The sequence below is a fragment of the Amblyraja radiata genome, chromosome 8, assembly GCF_010909765.2.
Source record: "Amblyraja radiata isolate CabotCenter1 chromosome 8, sAmbRad1.1.pri, whole genome shotgun sequence".
Taxonomy (NCBI): Eukaryota; Metazoa; Chordata; class Chondrichthyes; order Rajiformes; family Rajidae; genus Amblyraja; species Amblyraja radiata.
Window position 1 is genome coordinate 72,563,889 of NC_045963.1, and position 23,543 is coordinate 72,587,431.

The 23,543-nt window shown below is 44.1% G+C and overlaps 2 protein-coding genes across 3 annotated transcripts in view; one reads left to right on the forward strand and one right to left on the reverse strand.

The window, feature by feature from the left end:
- The window catches only part of crls1 (cardiolipin synthase 1), a 48,127-nt gene extending 36,172 nt beyond the window's left edge, over nt 1-11,955 (forward strand). Inside the window, exons 4-7 of the mRNA XM_033026228.1 lie at nt 616-701; nt 2,812-2,880; nt 4,220-4,311; nt 11,699-11,955. Coding sequence (XP_032882119.1) covers nt 616-701; nt 2,812-2,880; nt 4,220-4,311; nt 11,699-11,789 — 338 coding nt within the window. The 3' untranslated portion in view covers nt 11,790-11,955. The remainder of the gene's footprint in view (nt 1-615; nt 702-2,811; nt 2,881-4,219; nt 4,312-11,698) is intronic.
- Nucleotides 11,956-17,961: 6,006 nt separating this feature from the next.
- Nucleotides 17,962-23,543, reverse strand: part of fermt1 (FERM domain containing kindlin 1) — a 63,009-nt gene continuing 57,427 nt past the window's right edge. For both annotated transcript variants that reach the window (XM_033026230.1, XM_033026229.1), the window contains exons 13-15: nt 21,452-21,576; nt 20,771-20,912; nt 17,962-18,219 (exon numbers count right to left, since the gene is read on the reverse strand). In XM_033026230.1, coding sequence (XP_032882121.1) covers nt 18,046-18,219; nt 20,771-20,912; nt 21,452-21,576 — 441 coding nt within the window. In that variant the 3' untranslated portion in view covers nt 17,962-18,045. The remainder of the gene's footprint in view (nt 18,220-20,770; nt 20,913-21,451; nt 21,577-23,543) is intronic.

Sequence of the window (23,543 nt, forward strand, 5' to 3'; positions counted from 1 at the left end):
TACAGACTCAGATACATGGTCAGTTGTTAATGCACACATTTGATCTATAATCATATAGAAGTTTAAGATGTTTTCACACCTGCATTTCAACGCCATCACTGTTTTATTCACTGATGAAGAGCCTCGACCTGAAACGTCACCTATTCCTTTTGTCCAGAGATGCTGCCTGACTCGCTGAGTTACTCCAGCACTTTGTGTCTATCTTCAGTGTAAACCAGCATCTGCAGTTCTTTCTTTCTTTCTTACTGTGATTTTATTTGCAGTTCTGCAGAACTTTGTTATGTATTGGTTCATGTAATTGACGATATGAGATAGATATGAGACTAAAACCTTATTTCAGATCTTAGAGAAATGGTTATCCTTAACTATTTGGATATTCCCTGTAATGTAGAAAAAGAATAGGGATTAAAATGTCAGTCTGAATAAGGGTCTCGACCCGAAACGTCACCTATTCCTTCGCTCCATAGATGCTGTCGCACCTGCTGAGTTTCTCCAGCATTTTTGTCTACCAGGGAATTAAAATGTATTATGCTGGTGACCCCACCCAGGGTTTGTACATTAATTTGAGATTTCACTCTTTTTATTCACCATTATAATTCATCTTTTTTTTTCCAGCTCCTCTCACTGTGATGGTCCTTATGCGAGATGTCATTTTGGTTGCAGCGGGTTTCTATATTAGATACCGAACAGTTCCAGCACCAGTAAGTACCAAAACTGCCACTCTCCTCGTCCCCCTCACTTGTACGACTTTGTGCTTTGTATATCACTGTTTTTGCATAACATTTATTATAGGTGTAAGTCTGTGCTGATGTGAATTTCCTAAGCAAAAACAAAGCGTTGGAGGAACTCAGCAGGTCAGGCAGCATCTGTGGAGAGAAATGGGCAGACGACGGTTCCGGTCGGGAACCTTCTAATGGACTGATGGAATAGAGGGGAGAAAGGTGGGAGAGAGAGGCAGGGGTGGGGCAAACCAGGCAAGTGATGGGTGGATACAGATGAGGGGGGTGGGGGTGTGATTGGCACATGGGTGGAGCAAGTGGCAAAGGCTGGGGGCGAAATTGAGACAACAGGGTGGCAGATATGAAAGGAAGAGGAGGAGTGAAATGTATACGTGAGGGAGGAATATGGGTTGAAGGGAACAGGGTGAGGGGAAAAAATGGAGTCATAGACGAGGGGCAGATAGGTTCAGAGTGATACGAGTAGTGGAAGAAAGGTGGGCACACAGATACCAGTTTTCTCCCCCCATGCCTTCAGCCGGAAGAAGAGTCCAGGTCCGAAATGTCACCTGCTCATTTCCCTCTATAAATGCTACCTGACTTATGTCCCTCCAGCACTTTTCTTTGTTCAATACTCCACTATCTACAGTCCTCTTAGAACATCGAACTGTACAGCACAGGAACAGACACTTCGGCCCACAATGTCTGTGCCAAACATGATGCCAAGACCGTTGCTTATCTAACTGCACATAACCCATATCCTTCCAATCTCTGCATATCCACATGCCAACCCAAAAGTGTTTTAAATGTCACTAAAGTATCTGCTTCAACCTCTAATCCTGGCAGTGAGTTCCAGGCACTCACTAGCTTCAGTGTGAAAAAAAACTTGCCCTGCTCATCTCCTTTAAACTTTGCCCATCTCACCCTAATGCTAAGCCTTGATTTTTCCATCTTGGGGGGAAAAAAAGTGTGTCTATCCTATCTATGCCTCACAATTTTATATACTTCTATCACAAGTGTGGGGAGGTTGTTCTCCCCACAACCTCTGGCATTCCAGAGATAACAATCCCAGTCTGTCCAGCCTCTCTCTGTAGCTAATACTGCATAATCCAGGCATCATTCTGGTAAACCAAAGACAGACACAAAATGGAGTGCAGTAACTCAGCGGGTCAGGCAGCATCTCTGGAGAAAAGGAATAGGTGACGTTTCGGGTCAAGACCCTTCATCAGACTGAGAGTCAGGGAGGGGGAAAACTAGAGGTACGGGGAGGTACAGAACAAAGCAGAGCCTGCATCACTAATTCGGGAAAGGTGGAGCCCACAATGATCCATTGTTGGCTGGGGACAATGTGATGACGAAGGAATACAAACGGTGAGCCGCTGAGTTACTCCAGCATTTTGTATCTATCTTTATTGTAAATCAGCATCTGCAGTTCCTTATTATACTTTGTGGTAAACCTCCTTTGCAACCTTTCCAAAACCTTTACCTGGGGTGCCGCAAGGCATGGTGCTAGACCCCAGTAAATTACAATATACATTAACGATTTAGACAAAGGAATTAAATGTAAAATCTCCGGGTTTGCAGCTGACACGAAGCTGGGTGGCAGTGTGAGCTGCAAGGAGGATGCCATGAGGCTGCAGGGTGACTTGGATAGGTTGGGTGAGTGGGCAGATGCAGTATGATGTGGATAAATGTGAAGTTATCCACTTTGGTGGCAACAAGAAGGCATATTATCTGAATGGTGTCAGATTGGGAAAAGGGGAGGCGCAACGAAACCTGGGTGTCCTTGTGCACCAGTCACTGAAAGTAAGCACGCAGGTACAGCAGGCAGTGAAGAAAGCAAATGTTGGCCTTCATACCGAGAGGATTTGAGTATAGGAGCAAGGAGGTCCTACTACAGTTGTACAGGGCCCTGGTGAGACCACACCTCTAACTTCCTATGCAGAGTTATACACAGTGTGGATGGAGACTGAAATGACTGAGGCCTTATAATTTTCTATTGATCTTTCTCTATATGTATAATATTGTGCAGTCTTTGATATAACAATCTGTGTAATGCAAAATTAATATATAACTTCTTTCCTCACTCCTGCAGAGAACACTAAGCAAATATTTCAACCCGTGTTATGCTACTGCCCAATTGAAACCAACCTTTATCAGCAAGGTAAGATTTATTTTCCTATTAATTGATACCCTTCGCAACAGACCACCGAGCTGATTGCGAGGATTTGTTTTGTGTATGCGTGTGAACCAGGACCATTCACTATTTAGATTTGCAAGAATAATCCCAGGGATGACTGGGTTAACGTATGGTGAGCGTGTTCCCGCTGGAGTTTAGAAGAATGAGATTGGATCAAAATGGCTGTGGAGACCAAGTCTTTGGGTATTTTTAAAGTGGAGATTAATAGGTTCTTGACCAGTTTGGGTGTCAAAGGTAATGGGAGCAGGCAGGAGAATCGGGTTGAGAGGGAAAGATAGATCAGCCATGATTGAATGGCGGAGCAGACTCGATGGGCCAAATGGCCTAATTCTGTTCCTATGTTTTATGAACATGACCTATTTCACAATATTACTTCTCAGATATGGAAACAGCAAACACACATCTCTTACATTATGTCCCTCTATTAACTCAATATGTGATTCAATATGTAAGATATTGATTCAATATGTAATTCAATATGTAAGATATTGATTCAATATGTAATTCAATATGTAAGATATTAATTTAAATAATAAAAAAAATCACATGTTAGCATGTTATTATTCAATGTGACAATCAGCAGCTGCAGAATTGCAACTAAGTCTGGTTCTATATCTGGCTTTTATTAAATAATTTCATAATTTCCAATGCTGATCAATAAGGTTTTTAATTGGGGTAGTATTTCAAAGTCATACAGCACACAAACAGGTCCTTTGGCCGACCAGCTTTTATAAGTGAGTCCCATTTGCCAGCATTTATCTCTCTAAACCTTTTCTATCTATGCACTATCCTATCTAAATGTCTTTCCTATGTCACCATTGCACCCATCTCTACAACTTAATCTTGTATGAACCACCCTCCTTGTGAAGAATTACTCTCAGGACTTGTTTAAACCTTTCATCTCCAGCCTAAGCCCTCTCATTATGGACTCCAGGGAAAGAGATGTCCATTCACCTTATTTATGCCTCTGATGGTTTTGTATTCATCTATAAGATCACCCCTCAGCCTCCTGTGCTCCAGGAGTGTCTTAAAATAGTCCCAGACTCTCCTCCTAGCTCGTGCTCGCATTTCTAGTAACATCACGGTGCACCTTTGCCGCACCCAATCCAGCTCAATAATATCCTTCCTAAAGCAGGGTGACCAAAACTACAACACGATCCTTCAAACGTGCTCACAGCAATGTCTTGTACAACTATCGTAGAGCCTAGTATTCTAAAGCTGAAAAGAGAGCACCACACAGTTACTACATTATATCTGAAATATAACAGTTTTAATGTGCAAACATTTTTACTTTGTGTTGCAGGTTAACACGGCAGTTCAACTTGTACTCGTGGCTGCATCACTGGCAGCTCCAGTTTTCCAGTTTGTGGACAGTGTGTTCCTTCATACTTTATGGTGAGATTGGCAGGAAACATTCTTCTATCTTCTGAAAAACAAAGCAAAATAAGGCAGCTTGTTTTTACATTGCTCTTTAGAAACCACTGAAATGTCTCACAGCAATGTATAAAAGAGACGCGTTGATGCCATGCAAAAATTGGGGCAAGATTGAGGGTGTGACTGCGAATGCGGACAAGTGGTAAAGATGGACTCAAAGTGCTGGAGTAACTCAGCGGGTCAGGCAGCATCTCTGGAGAAAAGGGATGGGTAACAATTTGGTCAAGACCCTTCTTCAGATACTACTATAGACAATAGGTGCAGGAGTAGGCCATTCGGCCCTTCGAGCCAGCACGGCCATTCAATGTGATCATGGCTGATCATCGCTAATCAGTACCCCGTTCCTGCCTTCTCCCCATAATCCCCTGACTCCACTATCTTTAAGAGCCCTCTCTCTTGAAAGCATCCAGAGAACCGGCCTCCACCACCCTCGGAGGCAGAAAATTCCACAGACTCACAACTCTTTGTGTGAAAAAGTGTTTCCTCATCTCCGTACTAAATGGCTTACCCTTTATTCTTAAACTGTGGCCCCTGGTTCTGGACTCCCCCACCGTAATGTTACCTGAAGTAGTGAATTGTGAGCAGGTTTTTGGAGGTGCTGAGAGATGCAAGCTGCTGGAAAGGCTTAAAATGAGAATTACAGATTGGATTGTGTGAATTCCAGATTGGATCACAGCTTAAATTCTGCAGATGTGAACAGATGCTCATATAACATATGATGAGTGTTTGACTGCACTGGGCCTGTACTCACTGGAGTTTTGTAGGACCTCATTGAAACTTACCAAATAGTGAAATGCCTGCATAGAGTGGATGTGGAGAGGATGTTTCCACTAGTGGAAGAGTCTAGGACCAAGGGCCATCGGCTCCAAATAAAAAGACGTACCTTTAGGAAGGAGATGAGGAATGTCTGTAGTCAGAGGGTGGTGAATCTGTGGGATTCTTTGCCACAGAAGGCTGTGGAGGCCAAGTCAGTGGATATTTTTAAGGTGAAGATAGATAGATTCTTGATTAGTACAGGCGTCAGAGGTTATTAGGGAGAAGGCAGGAGAATGTGGCCAGGAGGGAGAGATAGATCAGCCATGATTGAATGGCGGAGTAGACTTGATGGGCCGAATGGCCTAATTCTACACCTATTCCTTTTGTTCTTAACATTTAAAAGACATTTGAACAAGTACATGGACAGGAATGGTTTGGAGGCAGAAGCGAAGAATTGCTGATGCTGGTTCATAACAAAGATAGATGCAAAGTGCTGGAGTAGCTCAGCCTGACTCGCTGAGAGACTCCAGCATATTGTGTCTATCCAAGCTTTAGAGTGACGCGGGCCAAACGCAGGTAGGTGGGACTGGCGTAAATGGGGCACCTCAGTAGGCATGGACAAGTTGGGCCGAAGGGCCAGTTTCCATGCAATTTGACTATGACACTGAGTGAGTTTTAAAAAGCCTTTGGTCGGACAGACTGCTGGTATCCAAGTATTTGAGCCTCAATTAAAATTAGATTAAAACATCGTAAGTGAAGAAAAGTGTCTTAAAAGAGGGAAAGTATCTAAAAGAGAACAAGCATTTAAGGCTCGGTGTCTGGAGGTGAGCAGAAACTGCGAGTGTTTGCCAAGGCTTGTGATTGAGGCAGTGCAGCGTAGGTTCACGAGATTGATCCCTGGGATGGCGGGACTGTCATATGAGGAAAGATTGAAAAGACTAGGCTTGTATTCACTGGAGTTTAGAAGGATGAGGGGGTATCTTATAGAAACATATAAAATTATAAAAGGACTGGACAAGCTAGATGCAGGAAAATTTTTCCCAATGTTGGACAAGTCCAGAACCAGGGGCCACAGTCTTAGAATAAAGCGGAGGTCATTTAAGACTAAGGTGAGAAAAAATGTTTTCACCCAGAGAGTTGTGAATTTGTGGAATTCGCTGCCACAGAGGGCAGTGGAGGCCAAGTCACTGGATGGATTTAAGAGAGAGTTAGATAGAGCTCTAAAGGCTAGTGGAATCAAGGGATATGGGGAGAAGCTAGGCACGGGTTATTGATAGGGGACGATCAGCCATGATCACAATGCATGGCGGTGCTGGCTCTAAGGGCCGAATGGCCTCCTCCTGCACCTATTTTCTATGTTTCTAAGTCATGAAGTGAAGCTAACTCCAGCTGGAATGAGGCCAGATATGGATAGTGGAGGGGGAAGATGGATAGGAACCTTGCTTGCAGTTTATTGATGTAGTGCCTTCATCTAATTACTGGGAAGTATTATATTTTGAAAAGTGTTGTTTTGTTGCGTGGGAACATAATATGTGTTTTAAATGAAGCGCTCACCTCATTTGGCCCATGTTCTCCCCAAATGAAAACATAGATAATTAAATATGTTTGTGGATTTAGCTGTGCATTATAATGCTAGCTGATGTGTACAGGACACATTTTGCATGTAGTTCAGATGGTTACACATGGTCTGTTTATACTGCAGGTAACAGCTGCTTACACAGCCAACATTCAGATTATTCTGTGATATGAAATATAGTTTGTTTAAAGAAATGAGGTTCTGACTTTCATATTAATCGTTATGAAAAGCATGCCTATTCAAAATGTCAGTCTTACAGCGTGGAAACAGGCCCTTCGGCCCAACTTGCCCACACCGGCCAACATGTCCCATCTACACTAGTCCCACCTGCCTGCATTTCGCCCAATTCCCTCTAAACTTGTCGTATCCATGTACCTGTCTAAATGTTTCTTAAACGTTGCGATAGTCACAGCCTCAACTACCTCTTCTGGCAGCTTGTTCCATACACCTACCACCCTTTGCACAGAAAATTACCCCTCAGGTTCCTATTAAATCTTTCCCCCCCCCCCTCACCCTAAACCTGTGTCCTCTGGTTCTCTATTCCCCCCACTCTGGGCAAGAGACTGTGCGCGTCAACGTGATCTATTCCTCATGTGATTTTGTATACCATTCCCCTCATGATCATGTTCACAATGCTTACGATTCAACTTTAAAATTTGCTCCATAGTCCAATAATCTTATTATTCCCACACTCCAAAGGCGTACAGGTTTGTAGGTTAATTGGCTTTCTAAAAAATGTAAATTGTCCCTAGTATGTGTAGGATAGTTAGTGTGCGGTGATCGCTGGTCGGCTCGGACTCGGTGGGCCTAAGGACCTGTTTCCGTGCTGTATCTCTAAACTAAACTAAACCTTACTGAAGCAGTAAGATCAGAATAAGTGAGGGCTCTGGATATTGTCTTCCTGTAGCCTCCAAATCTGTACAAGCACTCAGCATTGTGGCAGTGAATACTGTTCTGGTTAGCTTATCAAGAGAAGTGTGATGTCTGGAGAATGTCAGTGAACATTAGTTTTTGTAATCTGTCCAGCCTTTCAAATCTTTTCCAGGTCTGCATACATCTTAAGTCTCATTTACCACAAGATTGTCAAACCCAGCATCTTAAATCAGAAACACTTCAGTCCAATTTTCCATTATCACGTTTTCAAGGGACTCGTATTGAAACCTGTAGTTAACAGAGCACCGACCATAAAATATTTAAAATACCAACCAGAGTTTACTAGTTGAGACCCTTCTTCAGACTGAAAGTCAGGGGGAGAGAGAGGCCCTGACTCTCAGTCTGAATACGTGTCTCGACCCGAAACGTCACCCATTCCTTGTCTCCAGAGATGTTGCCTGTCCCGCTGAGTTACTCTAGCATTTTGTGTCTACCTTCGGTTTAAACCAGCATCCGCAGTTCCTTCCTGCGCAACCAGAGTTCACTGCTTGTTTACGAGGTGCTGAAATCTGAGACATCAACTATATTTCTCTATCCTTGAACCCGTTCATAAAATGGTCAAACACTCATGAAATTTTAAGATTAAGGAAAGTGTTTGTTCAATCCGGACAAATTCTCATTGAATGACGTTGTACCTCTTTTAAATCCGTCAACAAATATAATGCTGTCATTGAACCAGTTAATAAAAATTTAGCTCATCTTTAGTCACTTTTAAATGTTGGACGTAGGCCTTGATCATTCAGAGTCAATCTCTCTGGTTTCTGTTCCTGGTATATTTTCTATCATGGAATGTGAGTGCTGATATACTGCTGTCTTTTACCCCGCAGTTGATAAGAATGGGCGACTCTGGTTGGTATTTTAAATTAGTAATATCAACATAATGGTATAACCAGTGGTTCGCAGCCAATTTGCTCTATTCAATTTGTTCGTGATAAGACTACGCGGTCTGCTTCAGCTCTACCCTTCAGTCTCACTTTCAGATCTGCTTTACCATTCCTTCATCCTCTGTCCCCTCACCTCATCTCCCTTCCAGGCCCGCTTGTACTCCATCTCCTGGTCAACGAGTTCCCTGTGCCCTCACTCTTGTCCCTTTCAGGTCTGCCTCAGCCCTTCTCCTCCCTCCTACCTTCACCCTCTGTGATCTGCTTAAGCACAACCATCTCCCTTTCAGGTCCGCTTGTGCTTTTTATCCACATTCACAAGTTGTAGGAGTGGAATTAGGCCATTCGGCCCATTGAGTCCACTCCGCCATTCAATCATGGCTGATCTCTGCCTCTTAATCTCATTTTCCTGCCTTCTTCTCATAACCCTTGACACCCGTTCTAATCAAGAATTTGTCTATCTCTGCCTTAAAAATATCCAATGACATCCTCACAGCCCTCTGTGGCAATGAGTTCCACAGATTAACTATCTTCTGACTAAAGAAGTTCTTCCTCACCCCCTTTCTAAAAGAGCGCACTTTAATTCTGAGGCTATGACCTCTGGTCCTAGACACTCCCACCACTCTATCTATGCCTTTCATTATTCTGTAAGTTTCAATGAGGTCCCCCCTCAACCGTCTAAACTCCAGCGAGTAGAGGCCCAGTGCTGTCAAACGCTCATCATATGCTAACCCACTCATTCCTGAAATGATCCTGGAATTATCATTTATGTTGATATTGCTAATTGAACCCCCGCCCCCACCTCCATTATTATTGTTGCCCTAGTGTTTTTTCCACTTTGCAGAAATATCCTGATACGATTGGCTGCTTGTGAGTTTCTTTAACAGGCATTGCCATCGTTCCACTAAATCTAAAGATTTAAAATATTTAAGATGGCCAGATCTGGTCCTTGTGAAGAAATGATTTATTTGTATATCATACTTTCACATATAACATTGCCTAACAAAATAATGGAGACCTTTCTAACCCGGGCCTGCCCCACTGTCAGTGAGGCCACATGCAAGCAACAGCACTTCAACAGCACTTCATATTTTGCATGGGCAGCTTACAACCCAGCGGTATGAATGCTAATTTCTCTAATTTCAAGTAACCCCTCCATTCCCTCTCTCCCCACCTCCATCCTAGTTGTCCTACTAGTTCCACTGTTCGCATTCCCGTATCTCTTCATTATCACCTCTTCCCAGCCAACAATGGGCCATTATGGGCTCCACTCTTCCTTGGTCATCTGTTGCCGGCCCTGATGTGTTCTGGCCTTTTCCTACTTCCAGTTACTCCCCCTCCCCCCCCCCCCCCCCCCCCCTCCTCTACTTTCAATTTGAAGAATGGTTCTGACCCGAAACGTCACTCATCCTTTTTGTCCAGAGAAACAAACAATGTGTCTAACCAATATTGAATTCTGATCTAGCAACACTAACGTTTTGAAATTCTTACCCAGCTTGTAATAACCTCTCTGCACAATGTCAACCAACCCCACAAATGACCAATTCTGACCTCCTTTAAAATACCAATGTCAAGACCTTCAAATTTGAAATTCCCCCCCTAACTCTCTGTGCCTCCCCATTATCCAACACATCTGCAGTTCTTTCTTAAATATTTTGTCTACTCCACTGTGCCAAAGATGCTGCCTCACCCGCTGGGTTTCTCCAGCATTTTTGTCATCCCACATTTGAATGTCCTTCACCCTCTTAGATTTAGGTTTATTAAGGTAACTAAGGTTCAGTGAAAAGCATTGTTTTGCGTGCTATCCAATCAGATCAGATAATCACATGAAAACAATCAAGTTAAACTCAAGTACACTAGGGTACTATAGTATAAGAAGAAACTGCAGATGCTGCTTTAAAGTGGAGATAGACACAAAATGCTGAAGTAACTCAGTGGGACAGGCAGCATCTCTGGAGAGACGTTTCGGGTCGAGACCCTTCTTCAGACGTTTCTTGTGCGACGAAGGGTCGAGACCGGAAACGTCACCCATTCCTTCTCTCCAGAGATGTTGCCTGTCCCACAGGGTGGGAAAGAGTGAAAGGGAAGATACAGAGTGCAGAATATAGTTCTCAGCATTGTAGTGCATCAGTTCCATAGACAAAGTCCTTTAGGATAAAAGACGCTGCAGTAACTCAGCGGGTCATTCAGCATATCTAGAAAACCTGGGGAGGTCATGTTTCGGGTCAAGACCCTTCTTCACACACGAAACGTTACCTATCCATGTTCTCCATGAATGCTGCCTAATTTGCTGAGTTACTCCAGCACTTTGTGTCCTTTTGTGTATTAACCAGCATCTGCAGTTCCTTGTTTCTACAAGCCCTTTAAGATGTTCTTTACAACCTACCTTATTTGCCCACCTCTTTATTTCCTGTTGTCATTTCTTTGAGCATTGAATTCACTAATTTCATGTACCCTCATCTCACTCTCCTCCACCCTTGTTGTTTTACGAAGTCCACAGTTCTCCACATTGTATCCCTCTTGAGATCACACCTTCCCCAGCCAACAATGGGCCTACCAGGCAGTGCCCCATCTGAGGTCATTTGTGGTCGGCCCGAATTTGTCCTGGTCTTTTCTCGTCTCCACATCTTTGCCCCACCCCCACCTCACCCCCTACTTTCAGTCTGATGAAGGGTCCCGACCTGAAACGTCACCCATCCTTTTTCTCAAGAGATGTTCATGACCCACTGATTTACACCAGCTCTTAGTGTCTTATAATTTCTTTTGACTTGATATACTAGTGTTTTTTATTCTTGAAAACACGAGTAAAATGCTTGGGACATTTTATTTTGTAAATCATGTTATATAAATGCAAGCTGTGCAGCAAAGCAGACCAGTTCTTTAGTTGGAGAGTGATGAATCTGTGGAATTCTTTGCCACAGAAGGCTGTGGAGGCCAAGACGGTGGATATTTTTAAGGCAGAGATAGATAGATTTTTGATTAGTATGGGTGATAGAGGTTGAGGGGAGAAGGCAGGAGAATAGGGTTAGGAGGGAGAGATGGATCAGCCATGATTGAATGGCGGAGTAGATTTGATGGGCCGAATGGCCTAATTCTACTCCTATCACTTATGACCTTATGAGCTTGTTTTGAGCTTCATTCTTAAACTGCAGTAATTGTAGATGGGAATGTGATGCTGATTCTCAGAGTCCTCTCGTTTCAGGTATGTCACAGCCCTGACCACAGTGGCATCAGCATACAGCTACTACCTCCACGGCAAAAATACTGTGCAAGTCCTGAACCGGGCAAAGTAAATCAATCTGCATCGCTGACAATGGCGTCTGGAATCCGTCTGAGCAAAGCAGGAAATGGATCTTGATTTTTATGCAGAAAAGACATTGATTAAAATAATGTAGATATATATGGAATATTTTTCCTACAAAAGATACAAATTTAATAATAAAAGTTTAAAAATCTGCACTTCCGTGGTTTTGCTATTTTAGTTGTGCTTCAGTCACTAAAGTAAATTAAGCATACACCAAGATTATTTTAGAGATACAACATGGAAACGGGCCCTTCGGCCCACCGAGTCCGTGCCGGCCATCGATCGCCCGTTCTCACACTAATGCTATGTTATCCCACTTATTCATCCTCTTCCCTACACACTAGGAGCAGTTTACAGAGGACAATTAATCCACGCACCCACACGTCTGGGATGTGGGTGGATACCGTGCGGTCCCAGGGAGAACGTGCAAACTCCACACAGACAGCACCCGAGGTTAGGATCGAACCTGGGTCCCTGGCGCTGTGACGCAGCAGTTCTCCAGCTGTGCCACTGTGTGCCACCCATGTAGTAATAATTTTTTGTGTCATGGGGTTAAAGGGGAAAAATAGATCAGCCATGATCAAATGGCTCGATGGGCCAAATGGCCAAATTCTGCTCCTATGTCTTCTGGTCGGATGCCCACAACTAATCTGTGTCCGCTACTAATCTTTCTTGTATTCCACCTCACACCTAATGATTATATTTTCTCCTCTGTACTCTCCTGTCTTTTTGATACTTTCAGGCACAAGTGATAGCCTTCTTAGATCTTACTGTGTGGGACACGCAGAGGTTGTTTATTCGGCCTTTGCTTTTAAGACGGGAGGCAAGAGCTGCAATCTCCAGTCTCTGTGTTTCTCCATGTCATTTTAAGGGACATGAAGTTTTCAAACAAGCAAGCATGAACTTGAGCCATAAAACGTAAGCTTTGACATTGTATCTGAACTGACCTCCATTGGGAACACTTGAGGAAGTCACGCCTCTGGTGAAGACGAAATGTGTAGGAAGGAACTGCAGATGCTGGTTTACACCGAAGATAGACACAAAATGCTGGAGTAACTCAGCGGGACAGGCAGCATCTCTGGAGAGAAGGTACACCGAAGATGGACACAAAATTCTTAATTAGTACGGGTGTCAGCGGTTATGGAGAGAAGGCAGGAGAATGGGGTTAGGAGGGAGAGATACATCAGCCATGATTGAATAGCAGCGTAGACTTGATGGGCTGAATGGCCTAATCCTATCAGTTATGAATATATGAAAATGCTCTCGTAATTCAGCGGGTCAAGTAGCATAAAGAAGGGTCTTGACCAAAAACATTTCCCTTTCCTTCTCTCCAGAGATGCTGCTGGTCCCGCTGAGTTACTCCAGCATTTTGTGTCTACCTCTGGCGAAGACCTTTAGGCCTGCTTTCCCTCGGTCATCTTTTATAGTAGCATTTAGCGTATCCTTTCTTACCACCTTTTGATGTCGATCTTCATAGTCTTTCCTCTCCGAGAATTACAGTAGATTCAGCTCTGTAGGACTTTGGTTAAGTTGGATTTGGAGTATTGCATACAGTTTTGGTCACTCGAGTACAGGACGGATGAGGAGTCTTTGGAGAGGGTATGAGAAGGTTTACCAGAATGTTGCCTGGATTAGAGTTTCAGCTAGGAGAGGTTGGATAAACTTTGGAAATAAAATAGACTGCAGCTGCTGGTTTATACCAAAGATAGATTCAGTGGCACAATGGTATAGCTGCTGCTTTGCAGCGCCAGAGACCCTGGCTCGATCAAGATTACATATACCACTGTATGGAGTTTGCACGTTCTCCCTGTGACCGCGTGGGTTTTCACCGGCTGCTCCGGGTTTCCTCCAACACTCCAAAGATGTACAGGTTTCTAGCTTAATTGTGTTTGGAAAAGGTTGTAAATTGTCCCTAGTTTGTAGGAAAGCTAGTGTATGGGGATCGCTGGTCAGCGCGGACTCGGTGGGCCGAAGGGCCTCTTACTTCGCTGTATCTCTAACCTAAACTAAAGATAGACACAAAATGCTTGAGTAACTCAGCGGGGCAAGCAGCAGCATCCCTTGAGAAAATGGATAGGTGACGTTTCGGTTCAGACTGATTGTATTGGGTGGAAGGTTCCCCGACCCAAAACATCACCCAGCCATTTTCTCCAGAGATGCTGCCCGACCTGTTGAGTAAAGGGCCTGTCCCACTTGGGCGTCATTTGCGCGTCATCATTAATGCGTCACGACGCACGCGTTGTGCCGCGCACGTGATCAGATTCAGATTCAGATTCAGATTCAACTTTAATTGTCATTGTCAGTGTACAGTACAGAGACAACAAAATGCATTTAGCATCTCCCTGGAAGAGCGACAGCATATGATTTGAATAAATATTTACATTAGCATATATACAGACATAGTGTTTTTCCTGTGGGAGGAGTGTCCGGGGGGGGGGGGGGGGGGGGGGGTGATTGGCAGTCACCGAGGTACGTTGTTGAGTAGAGTGACAGCCGCCGGGAAGAAGCTGTTCCTGGACCTGCTGGTCCGGCAACGGAGAGACCTGTAGCGCCTCCCGGATGGTAGGAGGGTAAACAGTCCTTGGTTGGGGTGAGAGCAGTCCTTGGCGATGCTGAGCGCCCTCCGCAGACAACGCTTGCTTTGGACAGACTCAATGGAGGGGAGCGAGGAACCGGTGATGCGTTGGGCAATTTTCACCACCCTCTGCAATGCCTTCCGGTCGGAGACAGAGCAGTTGCCATACCATACTGTGATACAGTTGGTAAGGATGCTCTCGATGGTGCAGCAGTAGAAGTTCACCAGGATCTGAGGAGACAGATGGACCTTCTTCAGTCTCCTCAGGAAGAAGAGACGCTGGTGAGCCTTCTTGATCAGAGTTGAGGTATTGTGGGTCCAAGAGAGGTCATCGGAGATGTTAACACCCAGGAACCTGAAGCTGGAAACACGTTCCACCTCCGTCCCGTTAATGTGGATGGGGGTGTGCGTGCCGCCCCTGGACTTCCTGAAGTCTACAATGAGCTCCTTGGTCTTCTTGGAGTTAAGGGCCAGGTTGTTGTCAGCGCACCATGCTGCTAAGTGCTGGACCTCCTCCCTGTAGGCCTCCCTGCGCGCATGGTGTGCATTACGCATGCGTGGTGACGTAGGCAGTCACGTGCGGTCGCGCCAGGATTTTGGTATGTACAAAATCTTCGCGTGCCATCTGCATGACGCGCAAATGACGCCTAAGTGGGACAGGCCCTTTATTCTAGAGTTTTATGTCTATCTTTGGTATAAACCAGCATCTGCCGTTCCTCTTTACAACATCCATTGTGCTGTTCATTTCACCTGTCACACCTTTATTTGCCTTCACGCCTCTCTGACCTTTCGCGGTCCCAAAGGTAAAATTGGATTTACTTTTTCCACCACTGGTCTGGTGTTAAAATAAATTCTCACTATTTATTTCCATCTTGTAGCCAAAGAGAAACTTTCCACCCCAGTCTATTTTCACTCAGCTTTGTCCGGGACATGACTGGGTAACGTAACCTTCAAGTATAAACAATTAGTGCTTTACATCTAGGTTACGGAACGCTCCATCAAAGATTAGCTCGCAGTCTATTAATGGACCTATTCATGTATGAAAATGGTGTAAATCCGTCTCTGCACACAATACTTGCACAGCTAATGCTGATGCCAGGAATGATTGTTTTTTTCTCTTCACAGGAAGCCGGTGTTATAACCAGAAAATCCTCATCAAGGCTCCCCATCCTGTTTAAAAACTTTAACACATTTCTGAATTTTTCAACGTTAAGTATAAATTTGTTATGTGTTGAATGTTCTTTTAAAAATAACCAACCAAACTGAAATGATCCTGATACAGGAAGGATGAGGCAGGCTGGCATCATTCCAATGGCCTGCAGTTTGGTCCAGACCACAAGATCTTGTCCACAGTATAGTCAGTGTCTGTTCCACTTTCCTCTTGACATGCTATTTTAAAATTTGCAAAAGGCTGGCTTCTGTTCCCTGACCGCTGACAAAGTGTGATCCCCGCTGCTCTTTAATATTTGCTCAAAGCATTCAGCGCCAGGTGTGTTCTGTCTTCTCATCCTTATTTGCTTCCCAGGAAGTAACGGTGCAGGAAGTAATAGAATGAGTTTGGATGAACAAGCAATCTGGAACGCAAGGGAGCATGTAAAACCAAAGAGGAGGAAAGAGGCGAGTGAGCGAGAGAGATCACAGTGAGAGAGAGTGAGAAAGAAAGAAAGAAAGAAAGGTCAGGGTGACGAGTTTAGACTATGAGAGCTGTCTGTACGGACTTGGTACGATCTCATCTGTTGCCGGTCCTTATGTGTTCTGTGGTTTTCCTATCTCCAGTTACCCCATCCCCTCCTTTACTTTCAAACTAAACAAAACTTTAGACTTCAGAGATACAGCACGGAAACAGGCCCTTTGGTCCACCGAGTCTGCGCCGACCAATGATCATCCTAGCACTATCCTACACACTAGGGACAATTGACTATTTTTTTTACTGAGCCAATTAACCTACAAACTGCATGTCTTTGGAATGTTGGAGGAAACTGGAGCACCTGGAGAAAACCCAGGAGGGCACAGGGATAACGTGCAAACTCCGTACACGGAGCGCCCGTAGTCAGGATCAAACCCAGGTCTCTGGTGCTGTAAGGCAGCGACTCTCGCTGCGCCACCGTGCCACACCAGGCAGCGATGGTTGACAGTGCAAGGAAATTATAAGGTGGTGAGAGCCATCAGTTGTGTAGACCTGAAACGTCACGTATCCATTTCCCCTAGAAATGCTGCCTGACCCATTGAGTTCCTTGAGCATTTTGTGTTTTGCCATCCGCTCTATGCAATTTTATCTTTTACTGTTGTTTGCACAAAGCCAGGAAGACTCTGCTGTTGAACTGGTATGATTCGTGCAACATTCTTAAAGCGAGATGTGCAGGACATGTTTATTTGCATATTGTTGGTGCCTGGAACATGCTCCATTGGTGATGGTGGAAGCAGATACTACAGAGGCATTTAAGAGACTTTTACACACGCGCACGGTATGAATCATGTGCAGGCAGAGATTAACCATCCTAGATAGATACAAAATGCCGCAGTAACTCAGCGAGACTCTCTGGAGAAAAGGAATAGGTGACGTTTCGGGTCGAGACCCTTCTGCAGACCCGACCCGAAACATCACATGGTGCTTTTTTCCAGAGATGCTGCTTGACCCACTGAGTTACTCCAGCGTTATGTGTCTACCTTCGGTGCAAACCAGCATCTGTAGTTCCTTCCTTCACAATGTCACATCATGTTTGCCACAAACATAGTGGGCCGAAGGGCCTTTTCCTGTGTTGTACTGGTCTCTACCAAAGATAGACACAAAGTGTTTAAGAAGGAACTGCAGATGCTGGAAAATCCCAGGTACACAAAAATGCTGGAGAAACTCAGCGGGTGCAGCAGCATCTATGGAGCGAAGGAAATAGGCAACGTTTCGGGCCGAAACCCTTCTTCAGACACAAAGTGCCAGTGTAACTCAGCAGGTCAGGCAGCATCTTTTGAGAAAGATGTCTAGGTGATGTTTCGGTTTGGGACCCTCCTTCAGACTGTACTGGCCAATGTTCAGTGAGCACAGAAGCAAGCTTCAGAAAGATAACAGGCTATTTCACCAGTGGCCATCCTATCCTAATGCCAAATAATGTTTTGTTTTATTTGAGGATGTTAATCGTTGCCAAGGTAGCTCACAGTGATTTCTGTACCACCATTTATTTATTACCTTTCCATCATCTGTCCATTCAATGTGTACATTGAGGTTAACATGCAAGGATTAAATAGTGACTGTTTTCACACTCACAAGAGTGAATTCATTGCCACAGACAGCTGTGGAGGCCGTCAATGGATATTTGTAAGGCAGAGATAGATAGATTCTTGATTAGTACAAGTGTCAGGGGTTATGGGGAGAAGGCAGGAGAATGGGGTTAGGAGGGAGAGATAAATCAGCCATGATAATGGCAGACTAGACGATGGGCCGAATGGCCTAATGCTGCTCCTATCACTTATGAACTTATGAATACAAGTGCTGCAAAGAGCACACATTCTGTGATAATCGTTTCAAAGGTTACAATATACGTGGAGAACTAAGCAATTCTTACAGGTAACTTTTGTAAAGATAGGTAGTAGCTATTTATCAATTGATTTTATTTGGACTCCGCCCTTTCCCTGAACTGTTCTTGAGGTTGTGCTGCAGTTCGGAGGGTCTTTAACATTAATCCTGACCCCCAGTGAGTTTGTGAAACAGTTCTTCATCCAGCGTTTCATTTTGATCCTTGGAGCGCGTTGACAGAAAGATATATCCTCCAATATATTCGTGGACGGTTTTGCAGTCTGCATTCAGACACGTGAGTGCTATGGCTGTACTCTGATCAAACTCGATCTCAACCTGAAATTAAGAGGCAACAACTTAATATTTGGGACCATATTAGTTCAGTTGACAACAAGCATACATCCGTTATGCAGCAGTTTGCCCCTAGATGGCACTGTCTTCCCTAGAATAAATCTATTGGTGGTGGCATGAGTTTAGTTTAGTGTAGAGATACAGCACGAAAACAGGCCCTTCGGCCCACTGAGTCCGTGCCAGTTTGTGTTGCTGCCTCACAGCTTTAAGGACCCAGGTTCAATCCCAACCTCGGATTGTGTCAACACGGAGCTGCTACGTTCTTGTGAAAAAACTTTTATTCCCCAGGTACTCTGGTTGTCCCTCTAAATTTCACTGGTAATTTCATTGTCTAACATTAGTTACCTCATAGTAAATGTACCACTCCATCTTCTCCCCCCCCTCCCATCGGGCAGAGAAGTGTGAAAACACACTCCTCCAAATTCAGGGACAGCTTCTTCCCAGCTGTTATCAAGGCAACTGAACCATCCTATCACCAACTAGAGAGTGGTCCTGAGCTATCATCTACCTCATTGAAGAACCTCGGACTATCTTTCACGGGACTTTATCTTGCACTAAACGTCATTTCCTTTATCCTGTATCTGTACACTGTCGATCGATAGTAATCATGTATAGTCTTTCCGCTGACTGACTAGCAGGCAACAAAAATCTTTTCACTGTATCTTGGTGCTCGTGACAATAAACAAAAACAAAACGAAATGCTTGCATAACACAGCAAAAAAAAGGGAGAGGGTGCGGTGTTGGTGAAAGAAAGTTGTAGGGGTACAGAGGAGTGAAAAAGGGGTTGAAAAATGGTCTCCTATGTCCGACTAATCTCTTGCTGTCCTTCCCAGAAAATATCACCCAGAGATGAAGATTATGACAGGGTTGGAGCATTTGATTTTTCGAGATTCAATTAGACAATAGACAACAGGTGCAGGTGTAGGCCATTCGGCCCTTCGAGCCAGCACCGCCATTCAATGTGAGCATGGCTGATCATCCATTATAGTCTTCTTGCCTTTGCAGTGCTTTCTTCTATTTCTAAAGAAAAATTTCCGTGGTTTTTGTTAAGGGGCTGTCCCACTGTACGAGCTAATTCACGAGCTCTCCCGAGTTTAAAAAATAAAATCAAACTCGTGGTAAGCTCATAGAATGTACGTTGCGGGTACCTCGGAGCTCGGGACGCCTTTTAGCGGCTCGCAACGCTAACGGCAGGAACTCGGGAAACATGGTAAGCTCGTGAAGACTCTTCAACATGTTGAAAAATGTCCACGAGAGCCCCGCGTACATACGAGCGGCTATTACCGTAATTCTCCGAGTTCGAATAGGGGGAAACTCGGGAGAATTCTTGAATTAGCTCGTACAGTGGGACAGCCCCATAACAAGTCTAATGTACCAACAGATAGAATTTGATATCTCATAATTATTCACGTTTATAAAGCTACACAATTATCTGTTAGGCTTATCTGCTAGGAAGCGCGGTGGAGCAACAGTAGAGTTGCGTCCTTACAGCGCCATTACTAATTTTTCTCATGACAAAAATCTGGTAGCAAGTTTCTTAGTAGGAGCAGTGGAGTCAATCAGCTTGGAAACAGGCCCTTTGGCCCAACTTGCCCACACTGACCAAAATGCCCCATCTACACCAGTTCCACCTGTCTGGGTTTGGCCCATATCCCTCCAAACCTTTCCGATTGGGATTTAATATTTTAAATTGAGCCTTTTTTGAAACTCCAGAGTCAAAAGTGATTTATTGTCATATGTCCCAGATGGAACAATGAGAGCATGCTGACCGGTTGCATCGTGGCTTGGTTCGGCAACTTGAGCGCCCTGGAGAGGAAGAGACTATAAAAAGTAGTAAACACTGCCCAGTCCATCATTGGCTCTGACCTTGCTTCCATCGAGGGGATTTATCGAAGTCGCTGCCTCAAAAAGGCTGGCAGTATCATCAAAGACCCACGCCATCCTGGCCACACACTCATCTCCCTGCTACCTTCAGGTAGAAGGTACAGGAGCCTGAAGACTGCAATTTAAGAGGGAGTTATATTTAAGAGGGAGTTAGATGTGGCCCTTGTGGCTAAAGGGATCAGGGGGTATGGAGAGAAGGCAGGTACAGGATACTGAGTTGGATGATCAGCCATGATCATATTAAATGGCGGTGCAGGCTCGAAAGGCCGAATGGCCTTATCCTGCACCTATTTTCTATGTTTCTATGTTTCTATGACCAGGTTCAGGAATAGCTACTTCCCCACAGCTATCAGGCTATTAAACCTGGCTCGGACAAAACTCTGAACATTAATAACCCATTATCTGTTATTTGCACTTCATCAGTTTATTTATTTGTGTGTTTTGTAGTCAATGCCTACTATGTTCTGTGTGCTGAAGCAAAGCAAGAATTTCATCGTCCTATCAGGGACACATGACAATAAACTCACTTGAACTTCTTATTTGCAGAAGCACAACAGAATATGCAAACATAGTACACTGCAAACATCATTTTATGTAAACATAAATGTATGTAAGCATAAATGGAGACATGAAAGCGTTAGTTGTAACTCACCTGTCTAATTTCCCAATTGACGTTCCACTGTTTTATGTTGCTATATCTCCAAGTTATGATAGGATCTCCTGTTGCCATATCAATTCTTATTAATCGGTTGTAGGAAATGCCCAGCAAATCATCCTTTTTGGTTCCTCTGAATCTGCAAAAGCAAACAATAATGTTGGCTTCTTCCATAATACCCTTATCTATGGAGTTGCTAAAGGAATAATGGAGTGCACGTATGAGTTACTTGGAGAAATATATCCTTACAAAGTTAAAATCATACTTCTTTCGTATCCACTTTTCCCCCGAATACGCAGAAATAATAAAATGGGCCATTTTCTACATTTCATTTGTTCTGATGCAAAGGAGTCTAAAGACTTTACCAGTATGGTGTGGAATTCGAGTTTGTGCCGACCAGCGATCCCCGCACACTAGCACCAACCTACACACTAACATACTAGGGACAATTTTACAATTTTTACACTAGCCAATTAACCTACAAACCTATATGTCTTTGGAGCGTGGGAGGAAACCGAGGATCTTGGAGAAAACCCACACAGTCACGGGGAGAACGTACAAACTCTGTACAGACAAGCACCCATAGTCAGGATCGAACCCGGGTCTCTGGCGCTGCAAGGCAGCAATTCTACTGCTGAGGCCATATTCCTAATGTTCTTGTGATCTCATGTAACTCACCTGACTATAAAGTATGAAAGTCCAAACTCTGGCAGCGATTGCCACGCCTGGATGAATCTCATCTTGGCTTCTACCAACGTCATCTGTGCCACATTCTGATGCGCTTCCAGGATGCGTGTTGTCAACTGAAAATAAATTGCTTGTTGAATCTTTGGTTTATTCAAAAGTGCAGCCGGCTAGACGATTTGTTCTGTCTAGTAGCTTCATTGCATCGCACCTTGCTTTCAATTTATTCCTCTGCTGAATAAATGGGTTTATGGGTGACAGGGATTATGGGGAGAAGGCAGGAGAATGGGGTTAGGAGGGAGAGATAGATCAGCCATGATTGAATGGCGGAGTAGACTGGATGGGTCGAACAGAGAGTGGTGAACACACAGAGAGTGGTGAATCTCTGGAATTCTCTGCCACAGAAGGTAGTTGAGGCCAGTTCATTGGCTATATTTAAGAGGGAGTTAGATGTGGCCCTTGTGGCTAAAGGGATCAGGGGGTATGGAGAGAAGGCAGGTAGAGGATACTGAGTTGGATGATCAGCCATGATCATATTGAATGGCGGTGCAGGCTCGAAGGGCTGAATGGCCTACTCCTGCACCCATTTTCTATGTTTCTATGAATGACCGAATTCTTCTCCCATCACTTATGAACTTATGAATACAAACATACACTGTTATATTGAACATTTAGAAACATAGAACATAGAAAAATAGATGCAGGAGTAGGCCATTCTGCCCCCTCGAGCCAGCACCGCCATTCAATATGATCATGGCTGATCATCTAAATCAGCATCCCGTTCCTGCTTTTTGCCCATATCCCTTGATTCTTTTAGCCCCAAGAGCTAAATCGAACTTTCTCTTTAACATTGCTGAATGAATTTGTAGGCCAGTTTGACCGAGGTAACAGCTTGGTAAATTGTGTGCACATTCCCACCCCCTGTGTACGGTGCCGCAGATGTCTTGTGGCAAATACAATAGTGGTGGAGTCCTTACAGGAGGTAGGGTGGGAGGAAGTAACAGTCAAGATCGCTGTGGGAAGTATCAGAGATGGACCATGTGAGAATGAGATGACTCTGCAGCATGTTTGCAAGCGAGGTGTTCAGCTCACTGTAGAATGGGAACCATATTTGTACAACGCTATGTATAAAATGTCATCTGATCCCTAATTCTGGTTGGTTCGAAAACACAATGAAGACACAAGAAGCTGCAGATGCTGGTTAACAAAAAAGACACAAAGTGCTAGGTAGCTCGTGTTTAAGAAGGAACTGCAGATGCTGGAAAATCGAAGGTACACAAAAATGCTGGAGAAACTCAGCGGGTCCAGCAGCATCTACGGAGCGAAGGAAATAGGCAATGTTTCGGGCCAAAACCCCCTAGGTAGCTCAGTGGATCAGGTAGCATCTCTGGAGAATATCGATAGGTCTGAAGAAGGTCTCGACCCTATTCCTTGTCTCCAGAGATGCTGCCTGCCCCGCTGAGTTACTGCAGCTTTTTGTGAGCATCTTCGGTGTAAAGCAGCATCTGCAGTTCCTTCCCACACATTTTCAGGTTGTACAGGTCCCAGAGATGCTGACCCACTTGGGTTTGTCCAGCACTTGGTGTCTTTTTTCTGATTTCCAAATAACACTGTGTTACTTAAAATTTCAAAGTAAGATTGCATAAATGAATTACAGTTACGGGAATAAATCTTGACTGTAGCATATCTTTAATCTACTTTCTCACATGCATAATTTAAAAAACGACGTTAGGTAAGGCTCAGGCATCTCACCCGTACTTCTGCAAAATGAGCTTTAACACACGAAACAAAACTCAGGTTAAAAGCTTGAAATAAAATCTGATTTATTTAATGGAAAATTTGATTACGCAAGGACAAATGCTTTACAGAATCAAGTAAAAAGAATGAAATGCATCACCTAGATCTCTTTATGGAAATATTGCACCACAAATTATTTTTATAATGTGATACACATTCTGGTTGTTATGTATTGAAGAAAATAGAGTCATAGAGGTAGTTATGCAGCATGGAAACAGGCCCTTCTACTAACTCGTCCACGCCGACCAAGATGCCCATTAGTCCCATTTGCCTTTCTTCCCAAACATGT